Source organism: Aptenodytes forsteri, unplaced genomic scaffold (genome assembly GCF_000699145.1).
Source record: "Aptenodytes forsteri isolate BGI_AS27 unplaced genomic scaffold, ASM69914v1 Scaffold50, whole genome shotgun sequence".
Lineage (NCBI taxonomy): Eukaryota > Metazoa > Chordata > Aves > Sphenisciformes > Spheniscidae > Aptenodytes > Aptenodytes forsteri.
This window is the reverse complement of record NW_008795126.1, coordinates 3,610,758-3,632,614: the sequence shown is the minus strand read 5'-3', so window position 1 is coordinate 3,632,614 and position 21,857 is coordinate 3,610,758. Positions and strand designations below refer to the sequence as shown.

The window sequence follows — 21,857 nt, the reverse complement described above, 5'->3', positions numbered from 1 at the left end:
TCTTGAACTGGTGCGTAGAAAATGCACTAAATTAATGGAAATCTTTCTGTTCGTCATATTAAATCAGAGGCTCTGAGAGCTGCTTAGCCTTGTCCAGCTCCTACTTGCATGTTAATGTTTCCATGCATTAGAGAATTTCTTGTACAGCCAAACTTGTGCTTGCACAGCACAACTGTGGTTAGAGAAATTGTTGTAAAAGGGGCCGTGTATCCTTTTCCTTGGACTGGATAACTTCAAAGTCTGCGTGTCACCTGAAGGTGACCACTGATTCCCCTGGCAACACCCAGCATACGGGGAGAACACTTAAACTGTGCCTGTAGTGAAATCCGGATCAACAAATAGCAAACTAAATCGGCTGCAAGAATAGACATCTCTTAGGGAGGCTGTGGCTGCGATGATGTTGTATCATAAGCTGTCACCCTTCTGTGTCATTTTTTGTTTCCATGGCTGCGTGCAGTGGCAAGGGTCCTTCCAGATGCCCAAACACTTGTACCCCTCTCTGGTGCCTGTGTGACCAGGGGAGAGTCGGCTCCTTTGGGCGAACTTGCATTGCTGTTTCCTGATGCTACCACGCCAACTGTGAGCAGTGGAGGCCTTTTCTGTTCTCAGCAGCCAGGGCAGGACCTTTCTAGGGCCTTTCAATGGTGCTAAATTTTCTTCTTTTGAAAAAACAAACAAGCCCAGCTCAAAAGAAGGCTGAACATGAAAAGTCATCTCACTGTTTTGCAGATTTGTGCCTTATATGACAGGGGATCTGATGGGGCTTTTTCTCAGCCTGCCTTGGAGCCCAGAGCTAAACCTTGTGTCATACAATTCAGAGGGGGGCTTTTTCTCAGCCTGCCTTGGAGCCCGGAGCTAAACCTTGTGTCATTCAGAGCAGTTGGACCTAGAGCCAGGGAAAGAAGGGATAGGGTACACTGTTGGGGGGCTTGGTCATCTTATTATTGTCTGATAACAGAGGAGTTACCTAAAAGATTTTTTTGATCTTGCCAAGCTGCTCAGTCTGGAGAAACAAGCTGCTTCCAAGTAGTTGCTCCTTGTCTCTTTATTATTCTCTAAAAACAGAGGACTCGGGGCTTGCAGTCTCTTGGTGATAAGACAGACAGCTTTCCAAAATCAAGCGCCCACTGGAGCTTCCCCTGCCTTCTCTGCATTCCCCAATAGGTCAGTGGCATGCTCTGAATACTCCAAGAGGATTCTCTTATGTCATGTTTATCAGGGTTGCCCTGGGCTGCTAATATGTTTTGGATTGTTTGTGCCGCACATGACATATGGGCAGGTTTTCATTTTGGTGAAAGGTGATCCTGGGGAAGGAAAATGTATTATGTTGGCAGGCCAATAGCGACGATGGCCCAAAGGCAAAGTTACTGCAGTCAGGGATTATTTAATTATTATGGCTGGCCAATGTTCTGGCCAATCCCCTAAAAAAGGGTTCTGGGGAAGTAAAGCTGTGTGCAGTAGCAGCTCTGACATCCTTCACCCGCTTGGCACCCTGACCCCCAGCCTAGCACACTTTTTGCAGGAACTGGGTTGCAGGTTGACTGCTGTGCTACTCCCCTGAAATTGCAAATCCTGCAAAAATCAGAGCCAGTGAGTACATCAGGGAGTCTTTCTCCCCCTCTGCTTTTATAAGGCCAATCCTGGGATTTAAGCTGTGTGATGAGCATAAGCATTCAGCCCAGCACCCTTTGAAGAGCTCCAAAGGGAGTTTGTCACAGGCACTCTCCTGAGTTCTCCCTGTAGCCCTGTGCTCCCTCCTCCTCCTGGCATGGCCTCTTTGTCTGGCTCATCACGGTGGTTGTTAACTGCAGCCAGAGCTAATCTATCTCCCTTTCTTTCCTTGCTTCAAACACTTCTGTCTTGTGTTAGAGCTTTGAATGGACACAAAAAAAAAAAAAAAAAAAAAAAAAAAAAAGCAGGTGTCTGAAATGCAAGAGTGCAGATGAGATGAGCACAGACAGAAGGAAAATGTTTTTCAAAAGGGAATAGGTGGGAGGAGGAGAAACACCGTAGGCTTTTAATAAGTAGTTTAGTTTTATTCTTGTGCTATGTTTGTTTCACGTTTCCTAGCTCAGATTGAAGGGATTACAGGTTGTGTAGATTTTATGTTCAGGTCCCACTCACATGACCAAACTCTATATATTTCATAGGGAGACAGTTTTCTTTCTTTCTCGTCCTCCTAGGAAAACAGGCTATGGTTCATTTTCACTGCCCTCTCACAGACCTGCTCTGCAAATAGATGCCATACGTAACTCCCAGCTTCAAGAAAAGTCAGAGTGATACTGTCCAATTCTGTCTGCAGTGTTTCACTTGGTCTTAGTCTTACAAAGCAGCTTTTTTCTTCCTCTTGCAATTTCCTTTGAAGATCAGCCATGAAAAATTGATTGGTTCACGTTATTACTAATCACAACTTTCCAGATTGCTCAAGGAGGAATTTTAGTGGTGTAACACTTAACCTGAGATGTCACAGGAACTAAGCTTCCAAGTGGGTCTCAGCTTTTAAGCTTCTGTTAGGAAAGATTTGTAGGTGCTTTATCTCATGTGATGTGAAACACCTTTAACACCTTTGAATTTCCTAACTCAGCCTTTTTGCTTTCGGGTCTCTTCTGCTCAAAAATCTGCTCTTAAAGTTGTTTATTTACCAATAAAAATGTGTTGTTTTTAGAGTAAAATCAGCTACTGGGTTTAGTAGGAATTTCCAAAGGGTATGTATATTTAAAAAAAAAAAAAAAGACTGCTCATTAGACTTGTCAGTTCTTTGAGGACCCAAGCGTAGGCAGTGAGGCCCATGCATGAGCTCTCCAAGGCTTGGGCACAGCAGTGATGCCAAGAGGACAGCACTGCAGGACTGACTGCTTCTGGGGATGTACATGGTAACAGGAGGAGCACACAACATCCTGAGTACAGAGATAGAATCATAGAATAGTTTGGAGGGGTTGGAGGGGTCATCTAAAGGTCATCTAGTCCAACCCCCCTGCCGTGGGCAGGGACATCTTCAACTAGATCAGGTTGCTCAGAGCCCCGTCCAGCCTGACCTTGAATGTTTCCAGGGATGGGGCATCCACCACCTCTCGGGGCAACCTGTGCCAGTGTTTCACCACACTCAGCGTAAAAAATTTCTTCCTTAGATCTAGTCTAAATCTACCCCCCTTTAGTTTAAAACCATTAAAGAGAGGTGGATGTTTGAGTGGAAGTATGGTGCCAGCTCAAAGTCAGACTACTACTTGTGGTCTGGACTATGTTCTCACACCTAACAAATGTAGTGAAACCCAGGTTGTGTGGATCAGACCTCTGGCACTTCTCATGGTTGCAGCTGTAGATATGTTGCATCGTCTGTCTCCTACAGAGGCCTGGTAGGTAAGCAAGAGACTTTCAGGTGAGTCTGAACACAGGTCAGAGTTCTGTGTCACTGATCCATTCAATCTGTCTGTAGGTCAGAAACAACAAATAGTCTTGTAGAGAGCTTTAATTCATCAAAGCTTTGTTAAAAGAACCCAGAGAGCTCATCTTAGAGGTGCTACATCAGAGGTTTCCTTGACTTATTTCAGTTTATATGACAAGCCTCATCCTCAGGTGTTTCACGATACTCGCTTTACACAGACAAAGTGGAAAAAAAATCCTTGTAATGAAGTCCTGCTTCATGTCTTGCTGTTCTGAGGTACTAAACAAAGTTTGTCATCTTCCTTTTTTGTTCAGTGTCTAAGCACATAAGGGTTTTTTGTCTCTGGAAAGAACCTTGTGAATGGGTGATCACAATGTGCTCTATCTGCAATGGACTCGTGCTTGCTTTAGGTTAGTGTGACACCCCTTATCTCAGAGTTGCTCCTAATTTAGGCCAGAGAACAGAATTCTTGATGGAGGAGAAAATTAGGCTCAATGGTTTCTAGCGCAGCTGGCATGGGCATGAGGTTTCTTTTTTGGATTACAGTAGCTTCATATGCGCTATGCTTCATGCCTCAAGTGCTAAAGATAACAAGAGGAAAATAAACAAGTTGCATTTATTAGGGGAAATAGCCAAGACTCTCAAATGTTATTTGTTTGGTGTTTTGAAGAGAACCAGCACTGAGATTTTTGCCTAGCCAGTGCCACCTCAGTTGCTGAACTGCCTGCCTTTAAGCCCCAGCCTTGTACCTAAGTGCTTTTATGGTTGTTTAACAACCGCAGGTGGGAGAGGAGACATCTCCCTGAACTCAACACAATGTTGTGGTTCTTAGCCTCTTGGTAGAGGGATTCCAAGAAACAACTGGAAAGTACGTGCTAGGATTATCTGGTAATGCACCCATGAAAAGCGCAGGACTACTTGCTGAAGTTGCCTATCGAAATTATAGGCATTTAGTTTTGTGCTAGGTTGCACCTAGCATGGGCAAGAAAAGTGTCTGTATTGAACTTGGGACTTTTGCACAGCAGTATGGAAGAAGAGCTACTAACCCATCCCACAGTGCTTTTGTACGGCATTCATCTGTTTTTTAATACATCAAGCTACTAGCAGATCATAGTTGTTCTTGTGGACTGGGTACTTGCCTGAGATGTTATATATTTTTGTAACCCGAACTCATACTACTCTTGGGCAAGTGATAACTGCCTCCCTGGTTGATTTTTACATCATGATTTTCCCTTCAATTAAAATGTCTCTGCATTGCTTCTTAAGAATGCTGGTCACGCACGTAAGTTTTCTTTGTGTCTATGAACATGCCTTTGTGGACTGTCCAACATCATGTGTATTATTAGTTTATGGAAATCTCTGTTTTATGTGTTAAAAAAATGGATGAGACTTTTGGAAATGCATCCGTCTTCAATTTCTTTGGGCTAGAACCTTCTCTTTGCAAAAACTGCATTACTTGGGAACACTTCCTGTGCATATGTTGTCTGTTTCTAATGCTATCAGTAGATACTGTCCATTTGAGAACATTACACTTCGTTCCTTCCTAAAGAAACACCATACTTTTGTGTCAAGTTTGCAGTAAGCTGCAGCCAATAATCTGACTTTTAAAACTGAAATCCAAAGGGTAACAGCAGTAGGAGGAGATGGTAGGCTCTTCTACATTGTCTTCTCCGGACATCCCAAGGTGTTTCACCCCATATGAGGTTTACTACGTTTACTTCTGTGTGTACTCATTGGTATTAATTGGACTGAGAGTGGCCTAGCAGGCAGTGCCAGGATCTGGGGTTTGGCTGGTGTGTTCCGTGCCCTGTTTTGGTGCTGACTTGCCAAACTCTCTTACCTTCTGTGTTCTTCACTTCATCCATCTTACAATGATTGTAGCCTTTGTGCAGTGCATTGGTATGGCAGTTAATTAGTGCTAACTAATCACTAAATGTTTGAGATCATTTGAAGGAGAGGGGCGGAAGTGTGCAAAGTGCCATTCCTACATGAGAGGCTGTACCTGCTTCACCACGTGTGCTCGAGCAGCTGGCATTTTGCAGGTAGATTGAGATGATACGCTGCACATTAGTTTGCACTGACCTGTGCATGCTGTAAAGCAAAATGTTCTCTTTATCTTAGTTCACGTGAGCATCCCCTTACGGATGGCTCCTCGTAGAAGGACAGTTCTGTATATTGACAGCAGAGATGAAAACAAAATACATCAGCTGGGATCTGTGGTGCTGACACAACGGAGAGGAGACACTTCTTACAGGGTCCACTGGTCTGAGCTCTCAGCTGTGATTATCCTCATCTGTCCTCTTTCACTCTTAATAATTTTGACAGTGCTTCCTTCCCTAGTCTCTTCCCTCATAAGCTAAGAGCTTTGTACTGTTTAAACTGACCCATTCCTTTGTGCCAAGGTCAAAAATGGTGTGCGTGTGTGTATATCTGTTTTTACAAATGGGCTTATGTCTTACAGAAAAAAAATAATTCCAATTAAATGCAGAGCAGAGCTGTAAATAGCAACGGCCTGGTAATTGCTTTACCAACTTAGATGAAAGTATTACTTAGTGATTAAATGTCAACAGGTTTCATAAACAGCAAATGTCTTTAAGTTGACATAAAGAAGGCCTCTCTGGAGGTCATTGTAAATACCAGATTTATTGTGCCTCAGTGGAGAATGTGCTGAAAATGGAAAGGGAAATGTCACCGTAGATCTTTAGAGTGTCTCAGTAAAACAGAAGGGTTGTAGGTGCCTGCAGTAAAAAGCTTTTGACTCCTTGAACTAACTGTTGACCAACCATATTCAATACTTGGTATCTATCTTATTAATAAAATGTTCATTTTTCAGGTCAGACTATGATGACTGGAGACCAGCACTGGCCAGCTTGCTTCAACCTATCCCATTTCCCAAGGAGTAAGTTTGCACTGTCTTAGTTACTTGGGTTATTCTTGTTACTGTTGTTTTATGGGACAATGTAATGTCAGCTAAAAACTGATGATAATAGGAGCTGTGTGCCTCTAGTATTGATTTAGAATCTAGAGTTGATTTTGGCTGATGCAGAGGGACGCAAAGACTTCCCCATCTTCATCTTCCTTCCCCATTTCTCTAAGATGATCCTGAAGAGAAAAATGGTTAACTAGAGACAGGCAGACAAGAAAGGAAGGAAAACTGGTGAGGAGGAGAGTAAAGTAAGAGATTTAGTGGAGGAGGATGCTGTACTGGCGTCACAGAGACTTGTACCATTTGTATTTTGCATTAAATGAAGAAGCTACCCTACACATCAGCCGAGCTCCCTCGGAAACCTATTAATTGAACAGTAGTGTTTAGAAAATGCAGACCTCCACGGACAAACATTACAACCTATAATTGTACAATTTGCTAGCTTATCACATCCCCTAATGACCTGATGTCTTGAATCAGAGAGGTCTAATCCTCCGTGCCAGGTTACCTGGGCTACGGCGAGAGCTTGGAGATAGGCAACAGAGACATCATTTACCCAAGTCAAACGTGAGTCCTGGGGGAGGTATAAACCATACCATGATGCAGGGCACTTCACAGAATGACCATTAATTGCTTTACTGATGTATGATGTTAATTAGTTGTGACTGTACCTTAATGCATTGCAATTAAAGAATTCACCTGGCTCTTGGAGGTAGCCAAAATTCTGGTTTTAATTATATAGCTGTATTGTAAGTCTTCTACTTACTTTCTTCTGACCCAAAGCTCTCACTGATGTTAGTCAGAGCCTTGTCTAAGACAGGACTGAGGAAGAGCTACAAGATTTGTTACCAGTGATTCCCCCCACCCCCCACCCCCGATTAATGAAGGAGACTTTACCAAATCTTTTTTGGAAAGATTGTTCTTTTTGTCTCTGCTGCAGTTGCTTAGCAAATCCATTTATTATCTGGAAAGAACTGAAGAGTGGTTGTTTGGGTTTTGGGTTCCCCCTGCCGCCCCTTCTCTCAAATCCTCATATTCTTCTGTTTTCTGTTTTAAATTTCAGGGCTCTTGCACATGAGAAATTCACAAAGTAAGTTTGTGGAGCTTGTTTGTTTTATTAAAGGGGGTAATTACTTAAAATACTCATACTAGTCAATAATAGCAATGATGCATTATTCAATATTGTGCCTCTAACGTTTTTTATCTGTGAGAGGCTGTGACCATGTTCTGTTAGCAATAAAAAGATGTAGTTTTCTTTGTAATTTACTGTGACGGCAGGAGCCCAAGGACTAAAGACACTGGATGCTGATAGAATTTACAAACCAGTTCGTCACTGCACATCTCTGAAAGCTTTTCTAGACTATTGTGAATAGGCACTGTCCTTGGCAATCACTTTTAGAGCTTATATTTCCTTCCCATGGAAGCAGTTCAACTTGTTTCTCTCTAAAGTGCATGAATATATATCGTTTAAAGTGTAATCCAAGAGAAATGTGACACTTGTGTGAATACTGCAACCAGCAACTGCTTATTCTTGTCCTTTTAACTTTTTTTTGTTTCAGGGAGCTGAAATACGTGATTCAGAGATTTGCAGAAGACCCGAGGCAAGAAGTGAGTTTATTGCCAGTTTACACAGAGTATTAATTGGAGGGATTGCAAGCATACTTGTTCAGAAGATCGCTCCTTAAGTAGTTTGTTTCAAAACATGGTGTGGTTTTGCTGTGCTTAAGTCTCTTAGGGAATAATAGCCACTCAGGGCACACTGTCTTAGTATGAATGGTTTCTTGTGTATAAACATGTGTTGTGACCTCTTTGTCTGGCATCAGTTGATGTCCATGCTCCGCATTAAACTGCAACCAGCAAGATTTCCCACTCTGTTGAATCTCTCAGAGCTTTTCATCTTCCATACAAAAAAAGGGAAGCAAAATCCATGGATCCATACAGCTTACAAAATAACAGGTTTTATTTAGCTGCATTTCAGTTACATTGTGTGCAAATGACCATAATTCCCATGAATTAGCAGGAGAAAGGGGGTGGGAGGTGTGTTGCTGGAATGGGTGCATAGCTGTAGCCTCATGGTGGCTGACAGCTTCATAGCTGCACATGTAGCTTGTTCAACATCATCAGCTTCGGCTGAGTCAGTGGGAACCTCTCATCCGCATTAATTTTTGGTGTTGGCATAAAGGGAAGAAAGCTCTCCCAAACTGTCGGTGAGGAGGCTGTGTCGTCATCATCATTGCCCAGAACTCCTGTTTTTTATGGTTTTAGCCTTTGTGAGCAGTAGTCATCCTTGTCAGATAAGAGACACCTTCTTGTCTTAGAATGGCACCAGGGTTTCATCTGTCACTAGTGTTACATGCCCAAAGGAAAGAACATGGACCTTACCTTCCCCCCCCACCACTCAAAAATTGAAATAGAACATCCGTCTATTCAAGGCGGGGGGGGGGAAGGAAAAAAAAGCTTAATTATGACTCTTCTGTTAAACTGTGGGACTAGATATAGTAATCTCTACAGTGGGCCAAATTTAGACTAATGGTTGCTCACTGGTGCCAGTTCTTCTGTGCAACTTCTGTCTTACGTATCCCTGTTGAATTTTCCTTGTGGACTTCCTTCACCCTGACTCTGGTCAAGTTTTATTACAGCAGGAGTAATAGGAATTTTTAATGATTGGAATGAGCAAGCCATCAGCCACTGCATTTGGTATGCAGATCACATCAGAAGTATAGATACACATGCTGGGAGGATGGGGGGGAAATGGCAGCAGCTCAGAAATTTGAGTCTCTTTTTTTGTTTTTTGGTTGTTGTTTTTTTTCCCAAGTGAAAGGAGCTGTTCTAGATCAGAGCCGTTTTGTGTTTGATTTGTGTAAAGGGAATGAAAAAGGCCATGCAATTAGTGATGATACAGCTTCCCTCCTTGTTTATACTGAAAAAATGGATTCTGTGAGTGGAGACTTGCCTGCAGCTCTGTAGATTGGAATATTAACCATGAAATTTCCGGCAGTCCCTGGTTTTGCAGAGTTACTTCTCTTGGCCCAGTGTGGGAGACGCTGGTGATTATTGGCAGGAACTGTAACCTTCCCGATGTCTTCACTTTTTGGCAGGTCCACTCATGTTTGCTGAGTGTGCGGGCTGGCAAAGACGGCTGGTTCCAGCTCTACAGCCCTGGAGGAGTGGCATGTGATGATGATGGAGAGCTGTTTGCCAGTATGGTACGTGTCTGCAATAATGTGAGTTTAGTAACTTCTTTGCAGTAAGTAGCTAATGTGTAGTTGGCAATAACAAGATTTACTTGCTTTTGTCAAAAAATTATCAAAATCATGGTTCTGTAAACCACAAGTGTTTACCAGGAAGTCTAAATCTTTATATCACCAAATCCATTGAACTTCCTTGCAGTCGCAATTCAGTTAACATGTTAGCCTTCTCTTTTTGAACTTTGGTGTGTTTTTTCACTGGTGATGTAATGCACAAAACCATGCATGTGTATATGTGTGTGCATATGTATGTATTTTTGTATTTATAAATACGTGTGTTTGCGTCTGTATAAAAAACTCTCTCAGAGAATATCGAATACTGGCAGACAGGGGAGACAGACTGTTCTGCACGTCCACACCTAGGATCCACACATCATTTATAGGCTGCCCTGGAATTTAAAAACAACAGTAACATTGAATTAATCAAAGGATGGATAGCTAGATATAAAAATGTGTTAGCAGGTTCTCTGCCCAATTACATTATTGTGGGGAGGTATAATTAGAAACCAGCATTCCATTTCCTGCAGTTATTTCTTTTGTAACTCTTAGAAGGACTAGACAGAAAGTAACACTGATGCTGGCCCTGTCTTCCTATGCAGCCTCGGTCAAGTCACGTAGGCCTCGCTGTGCCTTAATTCTCCATATAGCAAGTAAGATGGAAATGATATTACTTCCTTTCCCTGGTAAGGGGAAAAACATTTGTTGAAGTTGGCTGTTGGGGTATACAGTGGAGTGACCGTCAGGGCGATCTACACTTTGTGCATCTCCCACATGCTGAATGTTTTGGGTTGTAAAGAACATGCATGTCTGTCTATACTCTTAACTTAAATTCAGAGGGATCAGATATCTTTGAAACAGATAACGCACAAAGACTGTTCACAAAAGGTTTCATCCCTCTTCACTGATTCTCTGTCTTTTTATGTTTGAAAAGAAAATTTCTTCAGAACTATATCATTTCTCCTGAGAGCTTTTGTGGTCCAAGATATTTATGAGCATCAGGAGATGGCGTGCATGAGAAAGCACAATGCTAACACATTAATATGCAGTACTCTGTGCCCTTTGCAAGGATGTTGATAAATACTTAAAGAGCTGCTAACGACTAACCATAAAGTTTGAAAAACATCCTGTTCTGAGATGGACCTTACATTAGTGTTAGGGTCAGTATTTTCTGTCGCTCCAGAAAACCTCCAAAAAAGCTTAATGATAAGTGCATGAAATGAAATCCTTTTTGGCTTGAAGCTTACTGTTTTTAAAGGCCACCTGAGCTGATGGATACTTAAGAAAAAAAGATTTTGTGTTTTTCTAAAGGCCTTGCTGGTAATGAAGCCATGAGGAAGAAGAATTGCATGGTAGCACATGTTGACCCCATCATGGCGTGGCTGCGATATTTTCAGCAGTATTGAACATAGTCCAGGCAATACCATGAACCAGGGGGACCACAGAACGTACTTACAAGCTTCTTGTAGAGTAGTGCTGATGTTGAGTCTACATAATGGAGCTCTTACTGCCCAGGTCATCAAAAACTACAAATTCTCACATAGTGCTCTGCCAGCAAGCTGGTGTGAATCAGCCGTCTGGGCCATAAAATAAGACTTTCAGCTAGGAACCCGAAATTCTCTGCAGCTAATCTCTAGGGCTTCTAAATGGGAAAGAATATTGCCAACCTCTTTTGTGAGAAGAGACTCTTATATTTGGTTTGTACAAGTGGCTTTGCATTTCTGCCATAGGTGTTACTACGTGTTATCATCCAATGCTTTCTGGAGCTAGGAGAGAGTCTGCAGGACACTTTTGTCAGCTAGTGGACTCGAAGGAGTCTTACTCAGGCAGTGTTCTCAGCATTTCTTTCCCTTCAGGGAAAATGGAGCGAAAGGGAAAGCAAGATAATGACCCAAGAGCATGAAAGCACGTGAAGTCATCTCTGACTTAGGGCTCAGGACTGCTGATTTTCTTAAAGCACTCCTTCCTTTCCCAGTCAGCTCCTGTCTTCATTCTGAACAGGTGATTTTGTCTGTCACCACCCCTTAACCAAGGCTAGTGTTCAGCCAGCAGGTTGCCAGCACCACTGCCTTGTACCTAGACGTGCAGCCCACACAACCCTTGCTCACCAGCTGGCATTTCCAGAGAAACTGAACCGCGAACAGATGCAAAAGCAAAAGCTCCTGTGGTTCCCCTGGGAATGGGTTCATCGTGTTACTAGGGATCGGGGCAATTGCACAGCTGCTCTGATGTTTCCTGGGAAGCCTATGTAAGGGCTCTGGGCTGTCAGCTGAGCTCCTTTATGGAGGAAAACTGCCAGCTCCCTCAGATCTCACTAGGCATCACCTTTTTGAAAAAAGTCACTTCCAATCAGCAGTAAAGCTGTTGAGAGACTGCAACCATAATCGTAACGAGGGCCTCCTTTTCTTTAGGTTTGTTGCAAATACTTACGTTTGTTTGACTGCGTAACAATGTCACTTCCAGAGGTATATGTGTTTCTTAGGCTTACACCTCTAATTTTAGCTCTGTTTCTCAAATAGGTTCATATTTTAATGGGATCCTGTTATAAAACAAAGAAGTTCCTGCTTTCACTGGCTGAAAATAAATTAGGACCTTGCATGCTACTGGCTTTGAGGGGTAACCAGACGATGGTAGAGGTAAGCCCTAAACATACGTAGTCATATAGGTTTACGAGCAGTATTCAGATTCGGTTTCACACTGCCTTTCCCAGAATTAGATCTAGTGGAACTAGAGGAGCTGAGTTCAGGTTTGTGTCGTATCAAACACCAGCAGTGGGCAGTTGTGTTCCTCTTGGTTAGGTGGAATGGAGTATTGTTGTTCTGCAGATATGAGTGTGAATTACATGAAAGGTGGGTGCGAGAATTTTTGGAGAGATTGTTTGCTATAATTCAGTTGGAGAGGCTAAAATGGGCAATAAATGGCCATGATGGTATAGGCTGTGGCGAGGGGTCAGAATTCAGAACCACAAGGCTTTTCCGTGACTAAATGCCTGCAAAATGAGCAGTGCACAAGAAGTGCATTTACAAAACCTTATTTACTTGCATTAATATACATTTTTTTGTGCTTATGATTCATTATTTTTGTTGCACTAATTGTTTATACATATTTTTCTGGGTTTCTTTAGAGAAGTTTCTTGATAAATATCATATATTTTAAATGGAAATAGAGGGTGGTTAAATGGGTGGAAGGAGTTACGATTTTTCATTGACTTAGATCTGTGCATGCTAATTTAATCCAGTAAATAAAAGAGTGTGCTGCATGAATTTGAATATAATGTTGCTTGATTTTTTTCATTAAAAATAATTAAAATTATGGAGGGAATAAAAACTTTGCATTTTAATTGCAACGGCATGGTATGTAGCTGAAAAGGAAAGGCAGCATGGAGGGGGCAGCTGTGTCCTAAGCCCGTGTGACCCACTGGAATCATCCCCCGGTGTCTAACTTGCTCCTGGCAGCCCCTTGCCCAGGGGTGAGTCAGGCGTGTTCCCAATGAGATGGAGGGTGTCCTGGCCACAGCAGTGAGCTCCCAGCTTCATCTTCTCTCGGCGCCTCTCTGGCCTTTCCCCATCCTGCCTCATAGGCTGGATACACTTCACATGCGTTGTGCTTGCACAGAAACCCCAGCACTTAGGGACAGAAAATCCAGCACTTAGGGAACTGCTTAGCTCTACTGCCCATGTGTAATGTCCCAAGTCTGCCAATCTGCAGTCTAGCCGGTGTACCTGGGAAATACTGGATCGATTGTACCTGTTCTGAAGAGGGCTGAGGCATGAAGCCATCTTCCAGGACTGATGCAAAGTAATTGCACCTCTTGGGCAGAAGGAATGAGCACTAATGGAAGACAGGATAGATAGGCTGACTTTCGGAGATTAGAGTTCATTCTTTACGAATTAAAAATTGGTTTCTTGTGTTGGAAGGTCAGTAAATGTTGCTACGATCCTCAAATCTAGCCTGCATAACGCACGCTCTGAAAACTTAGCCAGTAATTTAAATTAGCATGCCCAGTGTAATTAGGATATTTGGAAGAAATTGAATGTAAGCACTGCAGTGACCGCTCTTCTTTCATTCTGCTGCTAGATTTTGTGTTTGATGCTGGAATACAACATCATCGATAATAATGACACCCAGCTCCAGATCATCTCTACCCTGGAAAGCACAGACGTGGGAAAGAGAATGTATGAACAGCTGTGTGACAGGCAGAGGGAGTTAAAAGAGCTGGTATGTCGCCCTGCATGCAGTATTGCCATAGCACATTGTGGTCTGTACTCTCCAGAAATGGAGGTACAAAAGAAAGATAAGCAGGGTGTGAAATTCCCAGTTAACAACAGGATGGGAGCAGTATTTGGAGGATTTTACTGTGAATGTATATACTGTGTGATATTTACTGATGTGTCTAATCCCATACTATGTTTATGAATGATATTCAATAACCTGCTTAGAAGCTGTGTGAAAGAATAAAGGTGAAATTCTGCTGTCTTAAGATCTTACAAGTCAGCTTGTCAAATTCTGCCACCTTTTGACATATGAGTAGCAAATGGTTCTAGTGCTGGCCAGCATTTCTTAATGCTTTGACATTCACAACATTTCACCGAGATGGTCTTTAGGTCTAGTTTTCAGAGTACAGCCTATGACAAAAGATTTTTTTGCTGATTTTAAAGACAGGATCTACAGATTGAAGATAGATCTGCTCTCATTAGCACTTTTTCACCTATGCAAACATGCCCGCAATCTTCCTCTTCCCTCTTTCGCATTTATATGTCTTCTTTAACCCCTGCTCCCAGCCTGAAAAGTATATGCTTTTTTTGAAGTCAAACAAATGATTTTATCCGCTGTGCAGTCTCAACCCCTTTGCTATCTTAGTCCGGCATTTTAAGGCTGTTTCCTTTAAAGTGAAAGTAACTAAATAATGGCAGGCTGAATCAGACCAAATGCTGACCAATGGCACGAAGACCACTAGCTGCGGTTAGTGGACGTCCCCTGGGTAGCAACAGGCCTGCATCTAGCACACTCAGAAAAAAAAATCTGTCAGTGCAGAAAAAGCAGGGAAGAGGTGGAAGGGCTGGCAGGGAGCTTTGAAATCGGAGCAGGGTTTGCTCTGGTGAAGAGCTTGCTATACTTCAGTTGGTCTGAAATGTAGAATGGCAACTTGTTTGACCAAAATATCTTCTCTCTTACAGCAAAGAAAAGGTGGTCCCACAAGGTTAACACTGCCATCCAAATCCACAGTAAGTTAATCATGTCAATAGAAAAACAAGCTTTATCTTCCCGTATTTAAACACTTGATTCATGTTTGCCATGTGGCACAGTGATTTTGGTCAGTCGAGAGGGGAGCCATTCTACTTGCTCTGTCAACACAACTCGAGTTTACACAAATAAGGGCACATTTCTGCTCTTGGGTCTGTGCAGCAGTTTCCAACGTAAGTACACGCGTCAGACTGTCAGATTTATACTGGTGCGCAGATTTGGAATTTACAGTGGGATCTAACGGTATATTTGGGGGCAGAATTTTGCATTAAAAAAAGCAGACTTCACAATGTCCAGTTCTGGATCTTAGACATGAAAGTCTGAAAGAGACCCATCGCTGTTGCAGTTAAGCCTGGTGTAAACCCAGACTAACTTCACTGAGGCCAGGTAATGGTCCTGAACACAGTTTGGATCTAGAACTTGCAGTGAAATCTTCATTAAGTTAAAAGACCCATCTTCGACATTTGTTCTGACACTGAAGCCTTCGTGTCTCATAAGGATACACACGCAAAGAAAATTTTTGTCCTAATGTCTGGATGCATTTTTCCCAGGGTGTGTGAAGCAATGCTGCCACAAGAGCCCAGCTGCTTGCCAAACAAGCAGAAACTTCTCTGTGTGGTTCTCTATTACTGTAAACAAGTGGTATAATTGTGCAACTCTTGCTGGTTAACAGTATCAGTGACACCACTGCAGATGATTGCAGGCTGAGGAGTCAATAATCTCGCTCATCAATCTGTTGTTTGCTTTCAGGATGCAGACCTGGCCCGCTTGCTAAGCTCGGGATCTTTTGGAAATTTGGAAAACCTCAGCCTGGCCTTTACCAATGTGACAAGTGCTTGTGCTGAGCACCTCATTAAACTGCCTTCGCTCAAGCAGCTGAACCTGTGGTCAACTCAGGTAAGTGCTTTACAGACTGAAACTCAGAGCAGGAACCAATGCTGACTAATTCTGAAATTTCACATTACGTCAGCACGAGAAGAGTGTGTGAAGAGGCTAGCTGAGAATGAGTTTGTCCTCATGCTATTTTTACAGGGCCTTTCTGTGGTCTAGCTCATCTTGGAGGCTGGTTTTTCTTTTTTTCTTTTTTCTTTTTTTTTTTTTTTTTAATTTTTTAAATTTTATTTTATTTTTAATTATAAAAGGGTTGCTGTTATCTTGGGTTGAATGTTCCAGTTAGGCATTGTTGATACTGTGTACTTTACAGTACCTGTGCTGCTGTTCATCTGAGAAGTGCTTATGCTTTCACCCATTTAGGACGAAAAAAATGATATTGTGCAGCTCATCTGGTTAAGCAAAACACAGAGCCTATGCAATGTAGGCAGAGAATTGCCCTGAATGCTGATCAACCAGAATTTCTTTAAAAACAACAGCAACAAAAAGAAACTCAAATAATGAATAAATAGAAGGAAACTATAATGAGAATGTGGTTATTTTGTAAGCAAAAAGAGGCCAAGTTAACTGAATAAATTATTCAGCTGTTAATTGAAAGAGCTTTTACAATTAAATTTTTCTTCTACATTTCCGTGCTGGTTTTGGTCTCTGAGGTTTTCCTTTGAATAGGTTCTCCCCATTTTCTGTTAGCACCTATTCGTCGTCCTCGCTGAAAATATGATTATTCTCACTGCAACCACAAAAAGCAGCATTTTTTTTTCACTCAAATGTCATGTAAATATCTTGTTTTGTTTTCCTAACTACTTTTGTATCCCAGAAATTTCCTCTTTTTGTGTGGGGAATGTAAAGTAGAATCTGATAGCTTGATTGTCTTAAGACCATCTTGTATCTCCTCCAGATCTGTCCTAGCAATGTAACTTTTGGATTTGAAAACTGTGATGCTTCTTGTTCAAAATGAGTTTGATTTCACTGGACAAAGAGCCTGCTTTTTGTATGATTTTTTTTATTTAAAAAACCCCAACAAACCGAGTTTAGATTCCGTTTTATTTTGTGATATCCTGGTTTCCATTAATCTAGAATTTAGAAACAGCAGAAACGAAGTGGGTCAATAGAACAATTACCGATCAATAGTACATTGTTCTTGAGACCAAAATAGCTAATTAATACCACTTGCATTATGGTTTTTTTTGTGATGTGGTTGGGAACTGGCTGAGACTGCCATAACCGTCTTGTATAGCCTGGGTGGGAGCTCTCTCATACAAAGTCCAGACTTCAAAGGCACCATTCTAATTAAATGATGGCCTGCGGTTAAGTGCGCACAAGTCACTTAATTTTTCGGTTCCCCATCTGCAAAATAGGAATAAAACTCTTTGCTTTCTCTCCTGTCATTTGAGATCGCAGTAAACAATCTGAGTGTGGCTTTGAGGGCTCATCTGCAAACCTCGTTTTAACGTGCCCTGTTTGCACTGAGGTACTTGCACGTGATGTTCCTGCATTGTTTGAAAACAACTTTGCTTGCGCCCCACAGTTCGGAGATGCAGGGTTGCGGCTTCTGTCTGAACACCTCACGATGCTGCAAGTGCTCAACCTTTGCGAGACTCCTGTCACGGATGCTGGGCTGCTGGCACTTAGTTGTAAGTGACCAAAATAAGCTACAGAGGAAAATGATGTGGGTTCGGAGGAATTCACGTGGGTTCAGACAGAAGATTGATTTCTTGGCTGCCACAGTGCTGCTTCCGCAGGGATTTAGGACAGGCCGTGGTTGCGTTTGGGTTTAAACTTCCCTCCTCCCTGCCAGCTCAAGTTGGCTGTTCAGCTGCAGGCAGGGGAAGCGGGATGGTGGTCTGAGCCTGCTGATGCTTAGTGGCCTCGTGTGGACTTTCTTGTCCCAGACCGTGCTCTAGCTCTTGCCTCCGACCTTACTGATGGCACTTGTCTCGATCTTACATGGTGACCTGTTGCCCTGGGACTTCCCAGCTTTTTTCACATGCCCTCCTGTGGGTGTCCCCTCTGGGTGGGAGTCTGACCTTGTGGTGCAGGAGGGGAAGATTACAAAGCCGTGTAGCAACTTATTAGTGAGTTTAGCAACCGTGCACAGCAGGTTTCGTACCCTCTCTGGCATTTTTTGTTCCTTCTTTTTTGGGGAGGTGAAACTCTCGCTATTCTTAATATAAATAGGGCAAGGCAGAGTGGGGCCATCTAAGCAGCAGTCAGGATTCCCTTGTGCACTGAGAGCTGCTCGACGTGCCAGAATGAGACCCTTTCCTACATCCAACAGTATATTATAAACCTCGCCTGTTGGGTTTGAAGGGCTCCTTTAATAGGCTTGATCCTACACAGACGTGCCAGACAGGCCAGTAGTTATGGCTCATCTTAGTAAACTATTCTGCTAAGTACCGGAGCCTAAAATGGAAATGGGGGGCAGGGAGGGGAGAGGGAGGACTGCTAGATCAGCATGGCCCCTGCGTGCACCATGCAGAGCACTGAGAACGGGCACTATTCAGAATAATGTGCAGGAAACTGATTATGAGAAGTTGCCTGAACTCCTTTGAAGTCAGCATACTTAAGCATATGCTTAATGGCCCTTCCTAAATAGGGACTTTTTCCTGGATGAGGGCCCAAACAGCTGTTTATCCATTCGTACTTCTATATTTTACACTATTCAGCTTTTTCCTGAGAGTGCTGCACATAGTCATGTCTTGTTTATGCTTTGGCCTACTGTAAGCCTGATATTTTAAGAAAATGCAGCATGATCATAAATATCTGTGTGTTTTCTCTTTTAGCCATGAAGAGCCTGTGTAGTTTAAATATGAACAGCACCAAACTTTCAGCAGATACCTATGAAGATCTCAAGGTATTTCTGAATTGCATCCACTAAAGATGAGAAGTAGCTGGCCCAGGAGGACTTGCAGATGTAGCAAGTACATGGTTGGTAGTGCCTAGTGCAGAGAGAACTGGCCCCATGGAGTGGGTAGCATGAAAGTCATCTGAAGAGGGTAAAGTGGATTATTTTGGGGAGATAATGACTGAAAACAGCTTTCTGAGGTTGTTGGCTTTGATGGACTCAGGAAGCATTTAATATGCTGAATGGACGAGTATGAGATGGAATCAGAAACTGAATCTTTCTGCCAATGCTATCAACAGTAAGGGTTTCATAAATAGGAGCCTATCAGGTTGTTTCTGATGCGGATACACAGATAGGTAAAAACTAGTGCGCACCTCCAAAGCCATGTCCTCTACCGTTAACAGGAGCAAAAGTAACGTGGGTGAACAGCATTACGGAGCTTTGGTTCAGAATGCAGAGGGAGAATTAAAGCACTGAGGAAGGTGCAAGCTTATCTTGACACCTCTTGGACTGGAACTGGGCTTTAAACAGAAACAGCTGCACAAATGCTCAGTTCCCAAGTTTGACATGTAAAATGTCTGGTGTTACCATTTGTACTCTGAATTTAGAACCACTTCAGCAAAATGGTGTAAAGAACTAGAATGTAGCTGTGGGAGGGGAACGGCCCCAGGTGGTTTCAGACAAAGACTGCCTGAGATGCGTTGGCTTTCATGACTTCACGTGGACTTCGTCTTCACTCTGGTGTTGCGTGAGTCACATCTCCCAAAGTCTTACCTTATAAACCCAAGCACTCAAGATGAAACTCCACGTTATGTTGTCTTGTGTGTTGAAACCTTAGATTGTGCCAGGTTTATTCAAAAAGGTCACAACCTTGGGTTGAGTTTCAAACTTGAGGCAAGTCCTGAAACCGCTCTGCTTTCAAAATTCCCTGCAAATGTGTATCTTCGGTTCTGGCTGTGGAGCCAGGGCTCCCCCAGGGACTCAGTTGCAATGCTGCTAGCATGGATTTTTCAAGATCAAGTTTTCAAAACTTGTGTCACAATTGTATATGCAAAGAAGTCGTCCTTGGAATTAACAGCTGGCTTGCAGATGGGTTCACACAATGGAGCTTGTATCAGGCCCCAAGCATTTACAGACAATCAAGGTCAATGCTGTATTTGGCCCAGGGCTCTGAAATCGAGTCTATTGAAAGGCTCCTCCAGTCCTACCCCTGCTTCTGAGCCACTTTGCCACTAAGTTCAGACCGAAACTCGTGTTTTCCTAACTGGTTCCCTCTGCTCTGGTATTGCATTAACAGTCCTTAGCAGCAACACAAGAAAGTGATTTGCCAGGGCAAACAGCAAAACTGGCTGCGAGCAAAGTCCCGATGATTGCAGAGAATTAAAAAAGCTGAGAAAACAGGCATGCGTCACTTTTTCCCCTCTCACCTCTTTCATTGAGATCTGTCGTAGTGGCCATTTTTTTTAGAGCTCTGTGCATGTTCAAAGGGAGGGTAATAGTTTCTTTCCCTGGGGCACATGGTTGTAGGTCTGTTGAGAACAGCTCAGACTTCAAAGAACGTATTTTTGATACAAATCTTTCCTTCTTCTCCCCTTGGTCTGCGAGAGCATTCGGGGCACAAGCCAGTGATGACGTTTCCTCTCCGCTCCATCCCCCACCCCACTAAACACACTTGCACACACACAGACACCCACATGTGTACCAGGCAGGCTGAACCAGACAATAAATAAACACCCACTACTGAAGTCATTATTGCCTAACTGAAAAATTATTTGCTGGCAGTGTCTGTAGGATTATGACTAGCTCTTATCAAAATATGCGTGCACATAAATCAAGGAGTGAGGTAATAATGACTCCTAGAAACTTCCAACTCCTCAATTATGCCCTAGCCTAATTAAACATGTTTGTTTTGAGAAATTAGCCATGTGAGGTAATAATGACTCTTAGAAACTTCCAACTCCTCAATTATGCCCTAGCCTAATTAAACATGTTTGTTTGTTTTGAGAGAATTAGCCATACAATTATGGTCAGAGAGCATGGAAACGGGATCGACAAGTAGGAACGGTGCGAACAGCCAATTCCCATCTGCCTCGCACAGGGTAATTCAGGAACAATACGTCCAAATGCAGTGGAGTTACGGAAAGGAGACCACAAAGGCACCAAAAGTTGCTAACGCTCTCCAAATTTTTTTAATATATGGAGGGAAAAATCAAGCAACGACTTAGTGTGGAGGCTGAAGAAGGAACGTGTGGCTGGCGGCTGCAGTTTGAGTCCACTGCCTTCACGGCTGGAGTTTGACAAACAAATTTTGCTAAGCATTTGTATAAAAAATAAAGATGGGGGTCTGATCTGGACCTGATCGCTGGTGCATTGGTTTTACTAGAGCTGCTCGTTTTTGCCGCAGGCGTGACTTAGTCTTGTGTGTCTGTAAAGGCTCGGCACCTTGTTCCTTCATTAACACCTGTATGCTTCAGCTCACTGCTGAACTCGGCACTGGTGCTCTGCAGGGCTGAGGTCGTAGCGCATCTTCCTGCAGTTTGTGGCCCATAGATCAATCCTCCCGGTTTGCTGACGGTACAGATTTGACGGGAACTTTTTTCCCGAGTCCTGAATGCGTGTCATTAATTCTGACCTTTTCCTACCCTCCCCACAGGCTAAACTACCCAATCTGAAAGAAGTGGACGTCCGCTACACCGAAGCGTGGTGAACTCCTCCTGCCTCCAACTCTTCTCTTTTGCTTCTCATGAGAAGGAAAAGATTTTTAAAACAAACAGAGAAAAACAAACCGGAAAATAACTTTTGGCTAATACCTGTAGAGCAGTGAGTCCTGGGACTTGGTGGTAGGAGTCGTGGTTGTGGGGTAGAGTGGCGTTGTGTGTGTCAGGGGGGACGGGGCAAGCCTGGACCCGGACGGATTCTTTCAGCTTTGTGATTTTGGAATCAACATAATTTAAATTGAAAAGGAAAAAAAAAAAAAAAAAGGACTTTGTAGCAGCAAGAGGATTATAAAGAGGAAAAAAACACCTTTGTGGATTTTATTTGCCTTTGTGTTTTATGCCGTGTGGAGAAAAAAAAAATATATTCATTTGTCATTATTTACCTGGGTTTCCTTGGCTGGCACCCATCCAGTCAGAACTCCTCTTTCACCGGTTTTGCTCCAGAAAATCAAACTTACAAAAATCTCAAGAGAAGAAAACCAAAACCAATATGATTTTCACCTCCCCCCGTGTCCTTGCAGTTGTTATGCAAAGTAATTTTGTTGTACATAAGATTTACATAATGCACCTATTTAAGAAAATGGTTCACAAATAACAGGTCTGGGAC

General features: G+C 42.8%; 1 protein-coding gene across 1 annotated transcript in view; it reads left to right on the top strand.

Annotated features, from left to right (window-relative positions):
- Nucleotides 1-21,504, top strand: part of CMIP (c-Maf inducing protein) — a 67,562-nt gene extending 46,058 nt beyond the window's left edge. The window contains exons 11-21 of the mRNA XM_009277336.2: nucleotides 6,216-6,281; nucleotides 7,372-7,398; nucleotides 7,868-7,916; nucleotides 9,407-9,514; nucleotides 12,073-12,189; nucleotides 13,631-13,771; nucleotides 14,731-14,778; nucleotides 15,548-15,694; nucleotides 17,217-17,322; nucleotides 18,472-18,542; nucleotides 21,187-21,504. Coding sequence (XP_009275611.1) covers nucleotides 6,216-6,281; nucleotides 7,372-7,398; nucleotides 7,868-7,916; nucleotides 9,407-9,514; nucleotides 12,073-12,189; nucleotides 13,631-13,771; nucleotides 14,731-14,778; nucleotides 15,548-15,694; nucleotides 17,217-17,322; nucleotides 18,472-18,542; nucleotides 21,187-21,240 — 934 coding nt within the window. The 3' untranslated portion in view covers nucleotides 21,241-21,504. The remainder of the gene's footprint in view (nucleotides 1-6,215; nucleotides 6,282-7,371; nucleotides 7,399-7,867; nucleotides 7,917-9,406; nucleotides 9,515-12,072; nucleotides 12,190-13,630; nucleotides 13,772-14,730; nucleotides 14,779-15,547; nucleotides 15,695-17,216; nucleotides 17,323-18,471; nucleotides 18,543-21,186) is intronic.
- Nucleotides 21,505-21,857: the final 353 nt, after the last annotated feature.